At 39.5% G+C, this 15,751-nt stretch overlaps 1 protein-coding gene across 1 annotated transcript in view; it reads left to right on the top strand.

Annotated features, from left to right (window-relative positions):
- Window positions 1-1,955: 1,955 nt before the first annotated feature.
- The window catches only part of MYOM2 (myomesin 2), a 76,931-nt gene continuing 63,135 nt past the window's right edge, over window positions 1,956-15,751 (top strand). The window contains exons 1-7 of the mRNA XM_055714941.1: window positions 1,956-2,062; window positions 3,085-3,204; window positions 4,876-5,014; window positions 5,197-5,354; window positions 6,229-6,321; window positions 15,329-15,417; window positions 15,498-15,548. Of these exons, the coding sequence (XP_055570916.1) occupies window positions 1,956-2,062; window positions 3,085-3,204; window positions 4,876-5,014; window positions 5,197-5,354; window positions 6,229-6,321; window positions 15,329-15,417; window positions 15,498-15,548 (757 nt within the window). The remainder of the gene's footprint in view (window positions 2,063-3,084; window positions 3,205-4,875; window positions 5,015-5,196; window positions 5,355-6,228; window positions 6,322-15,328; window positions 15,418-15,497; window positions 15,549-15,751) is intronic.

The raw sequence follows: 15,751 nt of genomic DNA, 5'->3' as shown, positions 1-15,751 counted from the left end.
TAATAAAAATTCCGTTATGTGACAGAAAACATCATTGCTTTCAAATTATGTAATAAACATTTAGAAACTTATTTTCAACAATATTTCATTAAGGTACATTGATTGCATGTACTTTTCACACAGTAAAAAGATTAATGAAACCAAAAAAATTACCTGGAATTTGAAAGGTTACAATGCAGTTATTTCTTCAATTTTGAACTAGATTTATTTTATCAGAAATTGCTTTTCCCTGAAACAGTTTTAAATTGAATTTTAATGTGGATATTGCTCATTTTTGTCCCCAGAGCATGTATCTCCAGGTGTTTGATAGGGAACATAACACAGCCTAAAACTGGTCAGTACCAGTTGAAATTAAGTACCAGTACCTTTGAAATTAAGTAAAAGGGGCTCGTGTTACAGCTTAATGAGTTTATAAGACTTCTATTCAAATCCCTTTAAGCTTTCATTTGAGGTTTGTTATGAAGCTGCCTACTTATGGGTCTTCTTGTTACAAATGCAGACTTTCGGTGTGGGTCTGAGGAGTTCCCTCACAGGCAGGTTCTCCTTGGCAGGTCCGTGGCTGGGCAGGGTCAGGCTGTGAGGAGCCGGAGACCAGCTGGAGGCAGGGCTGAGGGCCCTGGGGTCTGGATGTGGCATCCTGGGCCATGGGCAGGGTGGGGGGAGCCCTGGGGGAGGCTAGGCAGGAACAGTCAGCCCCCAGGACGCTGACACCCTCTTGGTGTGGCCCCTGGATGAGCTAGTGTTGCTTCACTTCCCATGGGTAGCCCTGAGGTGGGTCCCTGGCCATGGCTCTGCCTGTGCCCCAGCTGCTGGGGCAAAGCTAACAAGCTGCATCCCCCATGGGAGAACAACGGGGGTGCTCCCCTTGCCTGCCAGAAGGAAATTAGATGTTATTGCAGGAATTTACTTGACTAAAATCTTCAGGATTTGGCCCAAGCTGCTTTATAGACTTTATATTGGGAAATTGCTCCTGTTGTCACTGAAGTGCAGCTGGGGAAGGTGTTGGCTGTTCAGTTGCCCCCTGGAATCCCTCACCGCTGTTTAGGCCAGGTGGCCCAGGACTAGAGAGCCCCATATCCAGCTGAGACTGTAAATGGGACTTATTCAGCAGACAGTAGTTACACAAGCTGGCACCTACTCAGGGCATGGCTGGTAACATTCCCTACTTTCACAATAAGTTGTCATCATATTTCTAATGAGCACAAAGAGGTAGGCACCTCTAGGTTCTTTTAATGGCATGGTTGGGAATTTGCTTAACTCCAATTCAGTGGGAAACATGCTCTTCCCACCCACACTGCTTCTTGGAGCTGCCTGAATGTTTCTGAGAACCTTCTACCCAATTACTGATCAAACTATGCCATGCTTTGGAGAAAGTCCACTGGAGGACAACCAGAATGATTGACAGTATAGAAAAGTAACCCATGAGAAAAGCTTTGTTTAGTTTAAACAAGAGAGCTGAAAGGAGATGTGAAAAAAAATCTTCAACAGGGTGCTGCAAAAATGGGTGAATACAGACTATTTCTTGTTGTCATGGTGAATTGGACAAGAAACAGTGAGCATAAAAATTTGCAGCAAGGGGCAAAGTAAAAGGTTTGAAGAGCAAAGACTGGAACACCTGAAAATGCCCCAAAAGCTGTCAAATTTCCATCCCTGGAAATTTCTACAGAGATGTTAAATGACATCTGCAAAGAAGGGGAAAAATGATCCAACAAATTCTCTTCTAGCTTTATCATCTATGATTCCATAGCTTACACTGTGTGGCTGATAAGATACAGCCTGAGGTACCCATTTATATCATTGATGACTCTATTTGTCATAAACTGATGGAATTTTATACATTTGTATATGTACATGGACATCTAAGTATCAAAAAATATCAAACCTAATTGTCTGAAATATATGGCTAAATGTGATTTCACTCTCTGCAGGAACTGCTGATTGTAACAAACTGAAATATGTCTTCAGTAGCAGTGCCATTTTACCAGAGGAGGCACAAGCACTTTGATCAGTCCTATCGCAACATCCAGACAAGATATGTACTTGAGGAATATGCAGCAAGAAAGTAAGCGCCTTGTATTTTACATATGGAGCATAGAGAAGTTTCTATTTTGGGTAATCAGTTCTTAGAACCAAGATATTTAGCTTCCTCCTCTGTTCCCCAAAACTGTGATTTATTCAAAATGGTAGTTTTATCAATTCCTTCCATTGGGATGCTCGTCTATAGAGTGCCACCAGCATAGCTAGGCTTTCTAGCTACATTGCAATACAACCACACAGACATTTTACCTCAAGATCTGTCCTGTTTACTATTTCCAAATTGGAAATTCTTTTAGGCTTCAATTGAAACTCTGACTTAAAAAAATTTGTCATTAAACTTGTAAATCACAGAAACAATTTTTTACCCATTCTTCCATGTGACATGAGGATATCCTGTCTCCTGAAGCTGGCTATTCTTAATTATAGTTTTTGTCATTCAGTTTCCTTTTTAAAAATTAAATAAAGCTTTAACTCCTCTCATGTGAAATCTCAGAGTTTTAGCCGCAAGATACATGATCTTTTTATTTCGAAGCCTGGAGCTTTGAATCTTGGCTGATTAAGAATCCCTGTCCTCCCTCCTCAGTAAGTAAGATGCCTAGCTAGCTGTCTAGCTTGTCCAGCTTCCCTTATGAAAGACAAGAGTTTATGCAGAAGGTTTTGTGAAGTACAGAAAGGCAGGAATATTTAGAAATAGAAAATGTTGTAGGGATTTTGGGTGATTTGTCTATTACACAGGTTGGTACCCTCATGGTTCACTGAAGTGCTATCACAGCACTTGAATGACTGAAGACTGAGATAAGTATAAATTTAATAGAACTGAACGAAATAAAATGCCTAATAATCTCCAGTGACAGATGATGGGCATTAAGCCCTTGAAGGGCAAGTGAGAAGCAGCACCCTAGTGCAGTCAGGGAGGGATGCAAAGCAGGTTTCTCACTGAACAGTGCTTGGTCATGGTATTCAGCTCATTTAAAGTTGTTTCTTATACTTTTGAGTTCATGTTTTACCAGAATTGCCGGGTTATAACAATGTCTTTTATATTTGAAGGGCAGCTTCAAGACAGGCTGCTTATTATGAATCAACTGGCTTGGGAAAAACAACATGTAGACTCTGTGCCAGGAGGGCACGCACCTTGGCTCACGAAGCAATACAAGAATCGAGGAAAAGGTAAAGCTCTGTTTGTCCCATCTGACCTGTGTAGTGGCTCTGGTACCATTTAGTATCACTCTTTTGCCCGGTCTCTTTTCAGAGTTGAAAAGACTGGAGGCTTCTCTGTCACTGTTCTTCAGTAATCTATTTTGGCTGGAATACTAAATGACTGAGTGTCACTTTCAATCTCACATTTCAACCCAGCGTTGTTCCCCTAATCCCCACTCTGACCCTCGAAAACAGCTTTAAAACCAAAATAAATTAGAATCTGCCTGGGATCCAAAAGTCAATTTTTAACTGATTCACTTCACTATTCCTAAATTTCTGACTTGGATCAATTTAAACATTTTGAGTTCTTTCCTTAATATCAAGAGGACTCACTGTCACATCTCAGTTACAGCCTTGATATGAAGTCCTATAGTAAATGTGCTGACAGCAATATTCCTGTTAGTGATTTTGACTGTTTCTTCTCTGCCATGCTCTACAATGACTGCACCAAAGACACAGAGAATTTTTACTACAAGAATGAATTCTGCATTGTTTGTAGAAAATGTGTTGCGAAAATCATATACATTCCTATGGTTCTGGTACTTTGATTGTTTTTAAATGTATGTCCTAGAAACAGAATGTTCTAGGAATATCAAAATAATTTGTATACTCTGATTTATTTTTTTAAAAACTGTCTTAATTTTTATCAATATAAAAAAATACATGACAGAAAAAGGCTGGTATATAAAGTACATTGAAATGGTACAAAGAAATATTTTTAAAATACTATACAAATAATGTCTTGATCTACTGCTCACTGAAGCTTATGCAAGTCTTCTCATTTGCTTCACAGCATGCTGGGTTATGCTTTAAGAGTCTTACTGTATTCTACAATGACAGTCATGTTAGAAATGCCTGATGTTCAGCTCCCTCCCTTTGTTCTGGTGGCAAGGCAAAGACTAGTGTAGGTTGATTACTGAATCAGCATGAATGCAGAAGCACGAGCTAGCTCCTTCTGAAAATGTTTATGAGTAGGTTTTTTTTAGGTATTCTAAAAAATCTATGGAGTTAGATTGTCAGGGAACAACCCATACATTTCTCAAAATGTTGTCTTTTCCTGGTAATTTCTACAATACTTCCCGCTCACCCTTCTCCAAGGACAGCTTTTTGGCATGCAGTCATTCATCAGATCCTTGTGGACACCTTGGTCTGTATCTTTGAGGTGAGGTCAGCTGATACAGCCCATGGAGCTATCACAGCTGGGTGCTAGAGCCAAAGGAACACTGTAAGCAAGGCCCAACTGTTACCAGGGTGTGAGCAGTCACAGAACGTGCCTTCATTCCTCTTCCTTCTTGTGTCCATGGGAAGGAAAATTAGGGACCAGTAGGAAGCCAGGCAGGTTCTTGATCTTGATTACCAGAGGATTAAGATCGTGGGGTACCACATCTATGCGAGCATGCCCAGCTTTCAAGACCTGAAGCTATGGTACCATATATACAAGGGGAAAGAAAATGAAGGAAAATTCATATTCATTGCACATGCTCATTAGAATAGGCAGATAGGCTCTAAGAATAATTTCTAAACTTGATTTTAGATCTTGCTGATATGTTTACAGAGCCCTCAGTTGCCTAACGTGTATGAGTGACAATCTTAAAGCTTCATATTCGTTGCTTTTACCTGATATTTTTTCTTGTTGTACAGGACTCATGAACAAAAGTCTGATGCAAGTGAAGAGAAAAGGATCCGGTTTGCCAGTGAGTTGTCTGCTTTGGAAAAAGAGATTCACACAGCCAGACACCATGCTAGGGAACATCTGGATAGACTTGCTATACAAAGGATGGTACAGTGCTGAACTTTTTTGTGTTTATCCAAGCAGGATTGTAAGATATACTGAAATTTAGGCCCATGTTTCAAATACTAATAGAGGTTTAGCATCTTTTAATTGTGTGAATTTAAGATTAGATCTTCTACCCTATTTGAGTGTGGTGCTAGATGCTCCTTTTCTTTTCCTATATTTAATAGGTAGAAGAAAATATGGCTCTGGAAAGACACGCTCTTGAGGAAAGTATAAGTCGAGCTCCTGAAATTCTAGTGCGCCTGAGGTCTCACACTGTCTGGGAAAAGATGTCTGTGAGCCTTTGCTTCACTGTCCAGGGATTTCCCACCCCTGTTGTACAATGGTAAGAGACCGGCGTTTCCTAGCCCTCTAAAAATGTTGTTAAGCTTTTTTCATTTGGAAGTTATGGCATAACTGATAAGTGTCACATACATAATGGCTATGTTAAACCCCTTTATAATCCTCATAGATGTGCTGGATTGTAGCAGTTGATACTGCAGTGGAAGGAGTGGGAGGACAACTTACTGAATGGCCCTGTGCAGTAAAAGAAGCAAACCTGAGTATTTCAGAAAGCAGACTGCGGAAGGCATTCCAGTCTTTCTGGAAATTGAGTTCTCTGTTGAAGTGGCAAATGGCAAAACAGCTCACAGGCTTTTGCTAAGCCTGGGTGAAGTTGCACAGCATCATTGTTGCTACGGGCTGTATCCGTTTTCGGTTTGTGTCAGGCTCTATTGAGGTGGATATGAATGTAACATACCTAAACCGGCTCTCCTTTCCAGACAAGCGCTGTCCTATATATGTGAGAGCCCCAGGCTGGATTGTGAAGGTCTAACCTGAGGCACAATCTTGTGTTATTTCCCTTGTTTGTGCCAAAGTGCTTTACTGTGATCCAAGACAAAGTTTGCTTCCTGTGTGTCAGGGCTAGTGGACTGGAAAGTTCAAGTCACATGCCATCTTCTCTCTACTTCACTGCCTGCTCTTCTGGTTTGAGTGCACGTCTTCTCTTCCCACTTTCTTACTGCAATGATGGTCCCCCTTTGCCTTAATGGTCCAATGTGTATCTATCCATATCTGCTGGAAAATGCTCTAAGCAGGTAGAGAAGATTTATATAGAGAGCTCAGATGATAGTAAATGATACCTGGATGTAAAAATCTACTAAATGAATGCACTGAATAGTACCTGATACTAATGAGTTCATTTTTTTCTTGATTGTCAGGTACAAAAATGAGGAATTGATTACCCCTGCAAGTGATCCAGTGAAGTACAGGATTGAAAGCAAATACGGAGTACATGTGTTGCATATAAACAGGTAGATTATTCTGGGGAATACAACAGTTTTTTATGTCAAATACAATTAAAAATTCACACAAAAACTGCAAGAGAGTTGTTAAATTCAGCACACTTCTCTGTTGGTAGTTACATTTAAGCCAGAGAATGGTCACTAAGTTGCTGAATATTAAATCCTGAAAATGAAAAGAAAAATCAGATATTTCTATTATTTAACTACAGCAGTCTACAAGAAAATAGAAAAGAAGAGGTAAGCAGCTGGAAGAATAGGTAAAAGCTGAAAGAATAACCAAAAGGAAGTTTCTTTTTAATTAGAATTATATCTTCTCAGCATTCAAAGTGGAAAATTGTCTGTGTATTTTATGGTCTTGCCATGATGAAGCTCTTTAAGGTAAGCAAAAATTAGGCTGGTCAGGGCAAGGCTGCTTAGTCTTCAGTATTTGTTTTATTTTATGTTAGGTTCTGTTTACTTTTTGATCTCCTTTTCTTTGTTCTGCAAAAGGTAGGGAAGTGTAATTTTTTTTTTTTTAAAAAAGGTTCTAATGGAATTAATTTTAATTTAATTAATTCTATTTTTCAAAATTATGTTAACCTTGTGGTACAAAAAATGCCTGGGTAGAACAGTTTCCCAAAGTAATCCCATGCTGTCCTAATCAATTGAAATATTGCATGCTACATGTGACTCAATACAAGCTTTTTTTAAAAAAAATAAAAACCCAAAGAAAAATGAGGGCATGACTGTGGTATTTAAAAAGAAAATTAATATCTAGAGCAGAGACACAAACCCCCCATTTTCATTTCTCCAGAACGTGAGCATCAGCTGTGCTCAAACAGCTGGAATATTTGTGGCTAACGCTTAGCTGGCCAAACATTTCATCTTCTACCCTGTCTCCATCTGTCAGCAGTGGAAGCAGCCCTGAGCACAGCCTTGTGACATTAGTACAGAAAATAAGTGCATCATTCCTTCTGCTTTTGGGAAGGACTATTTGCCTTTGCCATTATGCAGCAATGTCCAGCACAACTGTTTACCTTTTCATAGCTCAGGGTGGGAGAAACATCTACAGAATATGGCAGCAAAAATCATGATGTTGGTGCTTTTTAAGGAGTAGCAGTACTCTGGAGTACTTCTAAGGTACTTGTAGTCTTCTACCCCCACATCATGGATAACTTGCTGACTGCTCTCTCTATCCTTGAGATGTCTCAACACTGCTGATTCTTCCCACCATCATTACCTCTGGAGTTAAGAGCAGCAGGTGAAAAGATAAAAACAGGTGGTCTTCTTGCAATCCTTGCCCTTGCAGCAGAGTAAATGGAAAATGCTCTCGTTTTTCTGGGTATGTCTGTGACAGTCAGGAGATGAAACTTCAGTGACTTCCTGCCAGTGAGTGACTGTGACTGTGTTTGTTTCCCTTGGTTAGTGTCCATGAGTGACTGCTTGGTGAGTCCACATGCCGGATATGTAGTACATAGGTTCCTTTTGTGACATTTTGGGAATAAGTGGCTTTTTGAAGAAATGAAAATCAGTGTCGATGCTGCTTTCTGAGCATCTGTAACCATCAGGCTGAAGGGTACTAATGGCTTATGGATATCCCCTTGGTGCTTTTTTTTCTTTTTCCTGTGCTGGTTATCTGTCATGTAGACACCATACACAATCAGCTTTGGGGGTGTTCATACCCAGCCGTATTTATTCAGACATACCACAGAGTAATCTATTGGTACCCACTCAGGTTCCCGCAACCACCCATCATCACCCACTGTTTACTATTCCCAGACCCGTACGTTTTCATGCAGGCTCCCTCATGTTCAACCAAGCTGCCATCTTCAGAGACTGTTGCTCTGTGTCTCTTTCATTCTGTCTGGCCGTGTGGTCTTTTTGCCACCTAAAGATGCCTGGCTGCTCTCCTACAGGTTTCTCTTCTCCATTTAAAAGAATAGTGGGGAATTGTTATGATTTATTTACCATAGAGTTATACAGTTTATTCAATCAAAATTTCTAATCTTAGATTTATTTCTTTATTACTATTCTATTTTATTTCAAAACTTAACCATCAGCTGTATTTTCTGTCCCAAATGACAGAAAATCAACATACAGAAAGTGAAAGAACATTTTGATAGTGCATTACTAATATTAGGTGTTTCTCATATTGAAAACAATGGATGTATAGCTAGTGGTTAAAAAAAAAAAGTATTATTAATGCTTTTATACAAACATGTATCAATTAACTCTGGATCTTCCATACCTACCTTTGTTCTTTGTGCACATATATTTGGAGTATTTTTTTGCACGGAGGGTGGGTGGATGGGGGGGTGTGGGGAAGTAGAGCTGTTGGGATTTTCTACCTATCCACTTCTGTGCTCTTCTCAGCTGTTCATACCAAAGTGCTGAGCTACATGCCATCTGATCCGCAGCCACTCAGAACGGCCCTGGAATTTCTTGGCTACCTTTCTAACGCTTCAGTGAAGCTCGGGGAGTGAACTTTTCCTTCTGATGCAAGTGTGATATTTATTCCTATGAGTATTCCTTGATCCCAGTGGAAAAATTCTTGAGGTGACCAGAATGTAACCGTGTCATCTTAAAGTAGTAACTGGACACAATTTCATCCCCCTGTTTGCTGTCTTCTAGGGCCCATAAGCCTATACAGTGACTGGATCATTTTCTTTTCTCTGTCTCATATTTTTATGATGTTCTGTGCTCAATTTACCACATTTTCTGCATGCATTCAGTGCTATCATTATCATATAGTGCTTCTTTCTTGCTTCTTTTAGGCTTCTTCAATTGGGAGCTTCAGCTCAAGGTCTCCCTTGAGCAGTAAGGAAAAGGGGATTGGAGTGTCATTATATTTTTTGCACGTAATTGGAGGAGAATAGATACGGCCAGCCTGCACTGGGGTAGTGATTCATTCCATCTTTCATCTCACTTTTAATAGGTGATTCAGAGTAGACTGTGAGGAATCCTCTGAGGGAAAGCTACCAGTAGTTGAAGGGATTGAGACATGTCTGAGAATGTGAGGGTTTGTTCAAAATGTATTTTTTTATCCCACCTAATTTAACTATGGGTAGGCATATAATACAAGATTTCTATATCAGATGTAGTCAAGATGAGGATGCCCTGTCGCTTTATAGCATATCTGCAAAATATTTTTTGTCTTAGTGTATATCTTAGTATTCTCGATTTCTTAGTTGCAGCTGCTACTTGTTTAACAACAGGCTTTGGTTTTTTGTTTGTGTTTTTACTGTGATGCCTCCTTAAATGAATCACTTAGCTTTATGCAACTGTGAATGGCTATATTACATTTTCTCATATGTCGGCTGAGGCACAGAGGGAACAGCAGTGTGCCTCTGGCTGGGGACATTCCTCCCCACCCCCCCCACCCCCCCCCCCCCAGTGAGCAGGCAGGTGAGCTCTGATAGGGGCTGGATGGTAGAAGGATCAGGGAAGCAAGTTTGATTTTCCAGAGCACTGTCAGTGTGTGCAGATGTGGCTGCACAGTCTCACCTGTACAAGGCTCAAAGTTTGACAGTATTTTGTCTTTTGTTAAGGCCCTCTCCCTTGCTTGTTTCATTAAGTCATCCCTTAAGTGCTAGTAATTGCAGCAGAAAAGGTTTGTGGTTGCATCAACAAAAATGTGCGGCAGAGCCAGCAGAGTGCAGTGTAATACCTGCTGCCAGCAGGCAGAGCTAGCTCTCTCATCAGGCGCTGCACTCCTCAGCACCACCAGCATTGCTTTAAAAAAAAAAGCTTAAAACTTGAATAAGCCTCCTCTTCTAACTATTTTCATTTAACAAATGACACTGTGCAGTCACTACAGCGCTATTTTAGTTTGATTAGGCACAAAAAGCTTGAGATGATTTAATCTGGAGAGATAGTGAGGCCTGTCCTTTCTCCTGACATAGGTGGAAGCAGAGCGGAGCAGAGTCACTGCGGCAGAGGCAGTCCTCTGGCATAGAAGGCAGAGCCTTTGAGCTGTACAGGGTTGCTTGGGTGATAAACTGCAGCTCCCAGGGTTTTGCAGGTATGCAGTACCAGTGAGTATATAGGCAGCAGGCATGGTGTTGTGCTCTTTTTTCCTTGCTGAAATATAAACAACAGCACCCAAATGAAATGGTCTGTGATCTTCTGACCCATCAGTCACTGTCCCCTATAAGCCGCAATAGTTGCGAGCTTGAGGAAGTGGTCACCTCATAACAGAGGTCCCCTCGTCAGTAAAAACAAACCCCAGCCAAACGAAAAGAATCACTCTGGTTCAGTCTGACTGAAGAACCAGAACATGAGATGGTAATACTGTAAAGTATTTTTACATTGTGATGTCATATAGCCATAACACTGAAAATTGTGTCATTTGGATTCAAAGGAGGCAATTTTAACTCTGTAATTTACTACATACTGCCTCCTGTTCTTGTCATGCACTGAATTGTGTTCCAATTCAGGCAAAAATGTTGTTTCAGCCTTAGCTCCTGTGTTTAAATCTACACCAGGCAGACAGATGAAAATATGCATTTTAAACAGATGTATCTACCTGGGGAATATTCCCCGCGCAAACATTAGTGCTTCAGAACCTCATGTGGATTCAGGGCAATTTAATTTTCACAGAAAGTATTAGTATCTTGGGACAGATACAGCTCTGCACTCACACTTCATGCTATCTAAATGTACTCCATGCATATTTCATCTGACCTTTGTAAAGGCTGGAAAACACATTCTCCATCATGATGCCAGACTAACTGTTGGAGAGACCACACCTTGCCTCCTGGGTACTTCAAATATCATTTCTAACTGGTTTTGACTCAATGCACTTTGCAGTGCAATTCAGGGAATCTAGGATTTTTAGCATACAGGGAAGTAGATAGTTTCCTAGATAATCCTCAGTCTGAGAGTTATCTTGGCATGAAAGGAGGGTCAGGACCTTATGTGACTTGCCGCGCTATCCAACTTTCTTCAGAGTGGGTCTTAAACAAATGTGCTGTGTAGCTCTTACATATTAACCCCATACACTTCCAATATCAGATTTGATGGCATTCTACTGAGTACTAGGCTATCTAAGATGGTTTGATTTCTCTCCTGGAAAGTCAGGTTAGAGATCATAGCAAGGAATTATAAAATGCTTCCAAAGCAGCGACCTCCAGAAAATGGATAGAGTTGTTACAGCTTCTTAAATAGCAGAAAGTGCTTGGCCTGCAGGATTGTTACATGTATGTTCGTAATAACCGTAAGTATCTTGTTTCTCTTCATAAAACCAAAGGATATTGTAAGAGTGTGGTCAGTTATTTTGTCCGTAACTTGTTCTTTTATTCTTCCTGAAAAGAATAACTTTTGTCAAATAGTTGCTTTCAGACACTGAACTTCTTGAGCTAAAGAAACAACACTTTTGTGAATCTCCTGTCTGTTCTAAGACTTTTAGGATCATACTCTGTTTTCTCTACCTTGGAGACCATCACAAACAGGAAAATCTCATCAAATAATGTTTTTTGCTGTTCCTTATGAGACCAAAAATATGGGGAAGGATAAGCACAGATATATACCCATTTGAAAAGTTAATCAGGTATCTGCCATTCGGCTTCTTCATTTTAGGGAGACAATTTTGCTGTTCTTGCACCTCTACATTTCTGATGCTTTGAGTGGTCTAGCACAGACTGGGGCCACGTGTTTGTTCAAATTACACATTTTATAGTTTCTGGATTATTTTTACGCCACCTTGTGGTTAATGATAAATCACTCTTTAGAGCCTAAATCCTATGTAATTCTTACAGAAATTTGTTCCTATTGACTATTTTATCTGTTGTTTTGCTGGAAAATGAAGCCAAAACTGACAGCAGATGATGACTACTTTAAAGTGATACTTAATCAGAGTTAACCTCAGTTAAGATATACTGATATTTTGTCCTTGTTGTCAACACTCTGTAACAATGAGTTGTTGAAGAACAGTTAAGTTGGATTTGACAGATGCAAAGCAGCCTGAAGTGATGCTTTGTTTATGCGAGGGAATGACCTAATACAGCATTGATGAGGTACTGTTCATGACTCAGTTGTGATATGGGTGCTCTATGCTGTCTAAATCATGTCCAGCCCAGGGACAGATCAGCACCTCATCAGCAAACACAACATGGTGTCCTCAGCCCCTGCCCTGACAAATGTAAGTGTGCACTGTTCTCCTGGAGGGTCTAGCTCACCCAGGAGAAACCTGCACATGTAGGTGGTAGGAAGACACTGTGCACCTCTGTAGGTCTTTGAGCAGGATGGTGAGTGGCATGGACTGTGGGCTGGAGAGCAGGAAGACTTTATAGGGCAAGTATCTAGAGGCAAGGCCTGCAGGGTATGCTATAGCATATACATGCTACCAGTGCCTAGGAATCGCACTCATTAACTCTGCCTGACATAATAAACTGAAGATGTGACCTTCTGGCATGGGTTAGACTAATCTTCTTGTCCTTCAGGACAGAGTTGCCAGGACATCCAGACTGTTTTCTGGAAATGGTCCCTTACTATCTCCTCGGCTGTGTCCAGGAATCCTTTTGGCGAGCTGGCACGCACCAAGGCATACCAAGGGCTGCTCTAACATATCAGCACTACCTGATCAAGATCCAGTTTCTGGGGACAAATAATCTAACACTGTTTAATTTACTAATATTTAATATATGTTATTAAATACACTATGTACTATTTACTGTATACTCTCTCTATATCTCCTTAAAGTAGGGATGTAGTACAGAGTGATGAGAACACCTCACAGTTCCAGTACAGTTAATTCTGCGATGCCCCTTCTTGTAAGAAATTTTTGAGATGCTTCATTTGTTGTTAGCCTTTTTCATTACAGCAAGACACTGTACTGGGCTGTGGTAAATGTATGAACTATGTACATCTCAGTATAGAGGCATTATAACATGACTTAGGAAAAAGGCCTGTACTGCAGTTTTACCTTGCTTTTGCCATTTTACCACCCAAGTGTTAAATAGTGTGAAGCTGGGATAGTAAAAAAAAATCTTCTTTTAAGAAGTTAGTGCAAAGATGTCAAGTCTGACAGCTTTCAAGCAAGTCCAAAATCAGTTACGCTTTATAACCCAAATATTAAATAATATTGAGGCTACTATTCTGATTATTTTAAATTGTTTTTCAGACTTACTTTGCTTGCCCAGACTGTAGTAGGGCACTCAAGGGCTTCATACCTAACTGCAGGCTTTTTAAGTGACCTAAACTTAGGACTTACCTCTCTGTATTTGATAATTAATTGTATGATAAACTTTGTATTTTACTGCTTTGTGAAATGTGTGGCTGAAGAGTTGCCTTCAGGAGGAGCTGTTGGTCCTGTATGTTTAGAGAGATAAATCTCAATTTAGTAGGGCTTTCATCAAGCGGTGTTTTAGACATCACAGTACAGATAGTATCATTTTTGTGATATGACACTGTCCAGACTATATGCAAGAGCTGAAAAATAGGTGTCTGATGTGCCTGTCACAGGTGCTATATACCCCCAAATTGGCATCCTTTTATGCAATTTACATCAAACACTTTTACATATTCTTTCTTCTCCCACACCTGGGATATATGATCTCTTAGAAAACAGGTGCAACCAGAATTTCATCCCTTTCATTTGGCAGTTGCCAAGAAGTTACAAATTTGCTCTTCTCAGAGGAAAGTAAGTGCATGTATGCAGAACATTGTATCTCATCACTGGAAATTTCTGAGCGGCCTCCATTAAATGCACTACTAAATAAATTGCACAGAAGCAGGATTTAATTGTGTGTGTTTCAGACAGCACTCTGGTTAGCTGATGGCTCAACCTAATAGAAGTTCCAAGAAATAAAAAAATCAACAATTTCATTTGACAGACATATTGTAGAATACTTGACTAATGGAAAAGTTCAGGAAAAAATATTGAATTGGACAAAATAAAAAGTTTTGTTCATTCAAAACTAAAACGCTTTATTACATATTATTTAGTATGTCTCTGAAAACAAAACAGAAGTAAAATCTGTAATACTTTTTTTTAAATTAGAATATTCATCCTGAAATGTAAAAATGAAATATTCTACCCTTTTTTTCCAAATTATTTCTTTATCTGGACTAAGTTCTTTCAGCAAAATTGAGGAAATCTCATTCTACCCAAATCTGCATTTAAAAAAAACTAGTCCAAAATATTTTTAACTTCTACTAGTCAGTAGTCAGTTACATTTATGTTTATAACTTAGCAAATAAGTTTATTTCAATTGTAAATTTGAGTAATTGCACCAAAAATATATATTTGCACATAGTTTAGTTTCCTTTAATTATATGTCAAGAGTTCTTCTCCTTACCTACTCCATTTTAAATAAGAAAATATTGGGACATCAAAGTTTGTACCTATGTCTTAACATCTGGCCTTACGTCTACTGATAGAAATTCCTCTTCAAGGAAGGATGTAGTAAGTGAGACAAGCTGGGTCCTATTTTACATGAAGTAACTATTTTTTGCTTTATTTTTCATTATATCTTCCTAGCATAATAAATATGTTTTCTCACTAAAATTATGTATCAAGCAAAACCATCTACGCCCATGAAAAATTCTGGTTATTTCCCCTGTTTTTGTATCATTTCCTCTGGACTGCCTAAGGAGATAAGAGAGGCAAAAAATGCCTGTATCTGCCTGCTGGGAATACCTATAGAAGAAGGAATTTATGCAAGCATCACATGTACTTTTCTTCCATGTCTCTTTCTTAAAATATGTGGCAGCAGGGCAAGATGGATCAAGGAAGAAGGTTACATTCAGAAATGGAATAGCCAGATTGGCATCCTCCAGCTATCTCCTTTGATCATTCTCTAAAGGTCGTTTCCAGTTTGTTTCAAATTAAAGCAGCCTATACACTAAACCGTGACAAAACTGCAGTAAAAAACAGTACCAGCTTTCTAATTGTCTTTCAACATCTTGCACTGTGTGACAGCAGCAAAAATCTTTATACACGTTCTTGGGGTTGACATATTTTGGTTTGTAATATCAATCATTAAGAGAATTTGTATTTGCATAAAGAGACATCTGTTTTCCTCCTTCCCCTTTTCAGAGCTGATTTTGATGATTCTGCTACCTATTCAGCAGTTGCAACAAATGTCCATGGGCAGGCATCAACTAATTGTGCTGTGATTGTGCGAAGTAAGTCCTATTTCATGATTAAACCACAGAACAAATATAATACACATGTCATTGAATGTTTATTTTTTGTTTATTTATAGGGTTCAGAGACAATGAACAGCCTCACCCAGCTGGGATAATGCCCTTCCACTGTAAGCATTTTTTTCTTTTTGCTTAGATAGTTTATGTACTCTTACCAGAGTAATGCTTTACAGATGAGAAAATTTGATACAGCTTGCTACTTCTGGCTTTGCCTTCTAAGCATTCAGTTACAATAGGAGCTGTCCAGATGCTTTTGCTTTCCCAGTTGCATTTCTAGATCAGCATACAGTATACAGAGAGCTACAACTCCTGT

This window comes from Falco cherrug, chromosome 6 (genome assembly GCF_023634085.1).
Source record: "Falco cherrug isolate bFalChe1 chromosome 6, bFalChe1.pri, whole genome shotgun sequence".
NCBI classification, from domain to species: Eukaryota; Metazoa; Chordata; class Aves; order Falconiformes; family Falconidae; genus Falco; species Falco cherrug.
The sequence above is the reverse complement of the archived record's forward strand: the minus strand, read 5'-3'. Positions and strand labels throughout refer to the sequence as shown.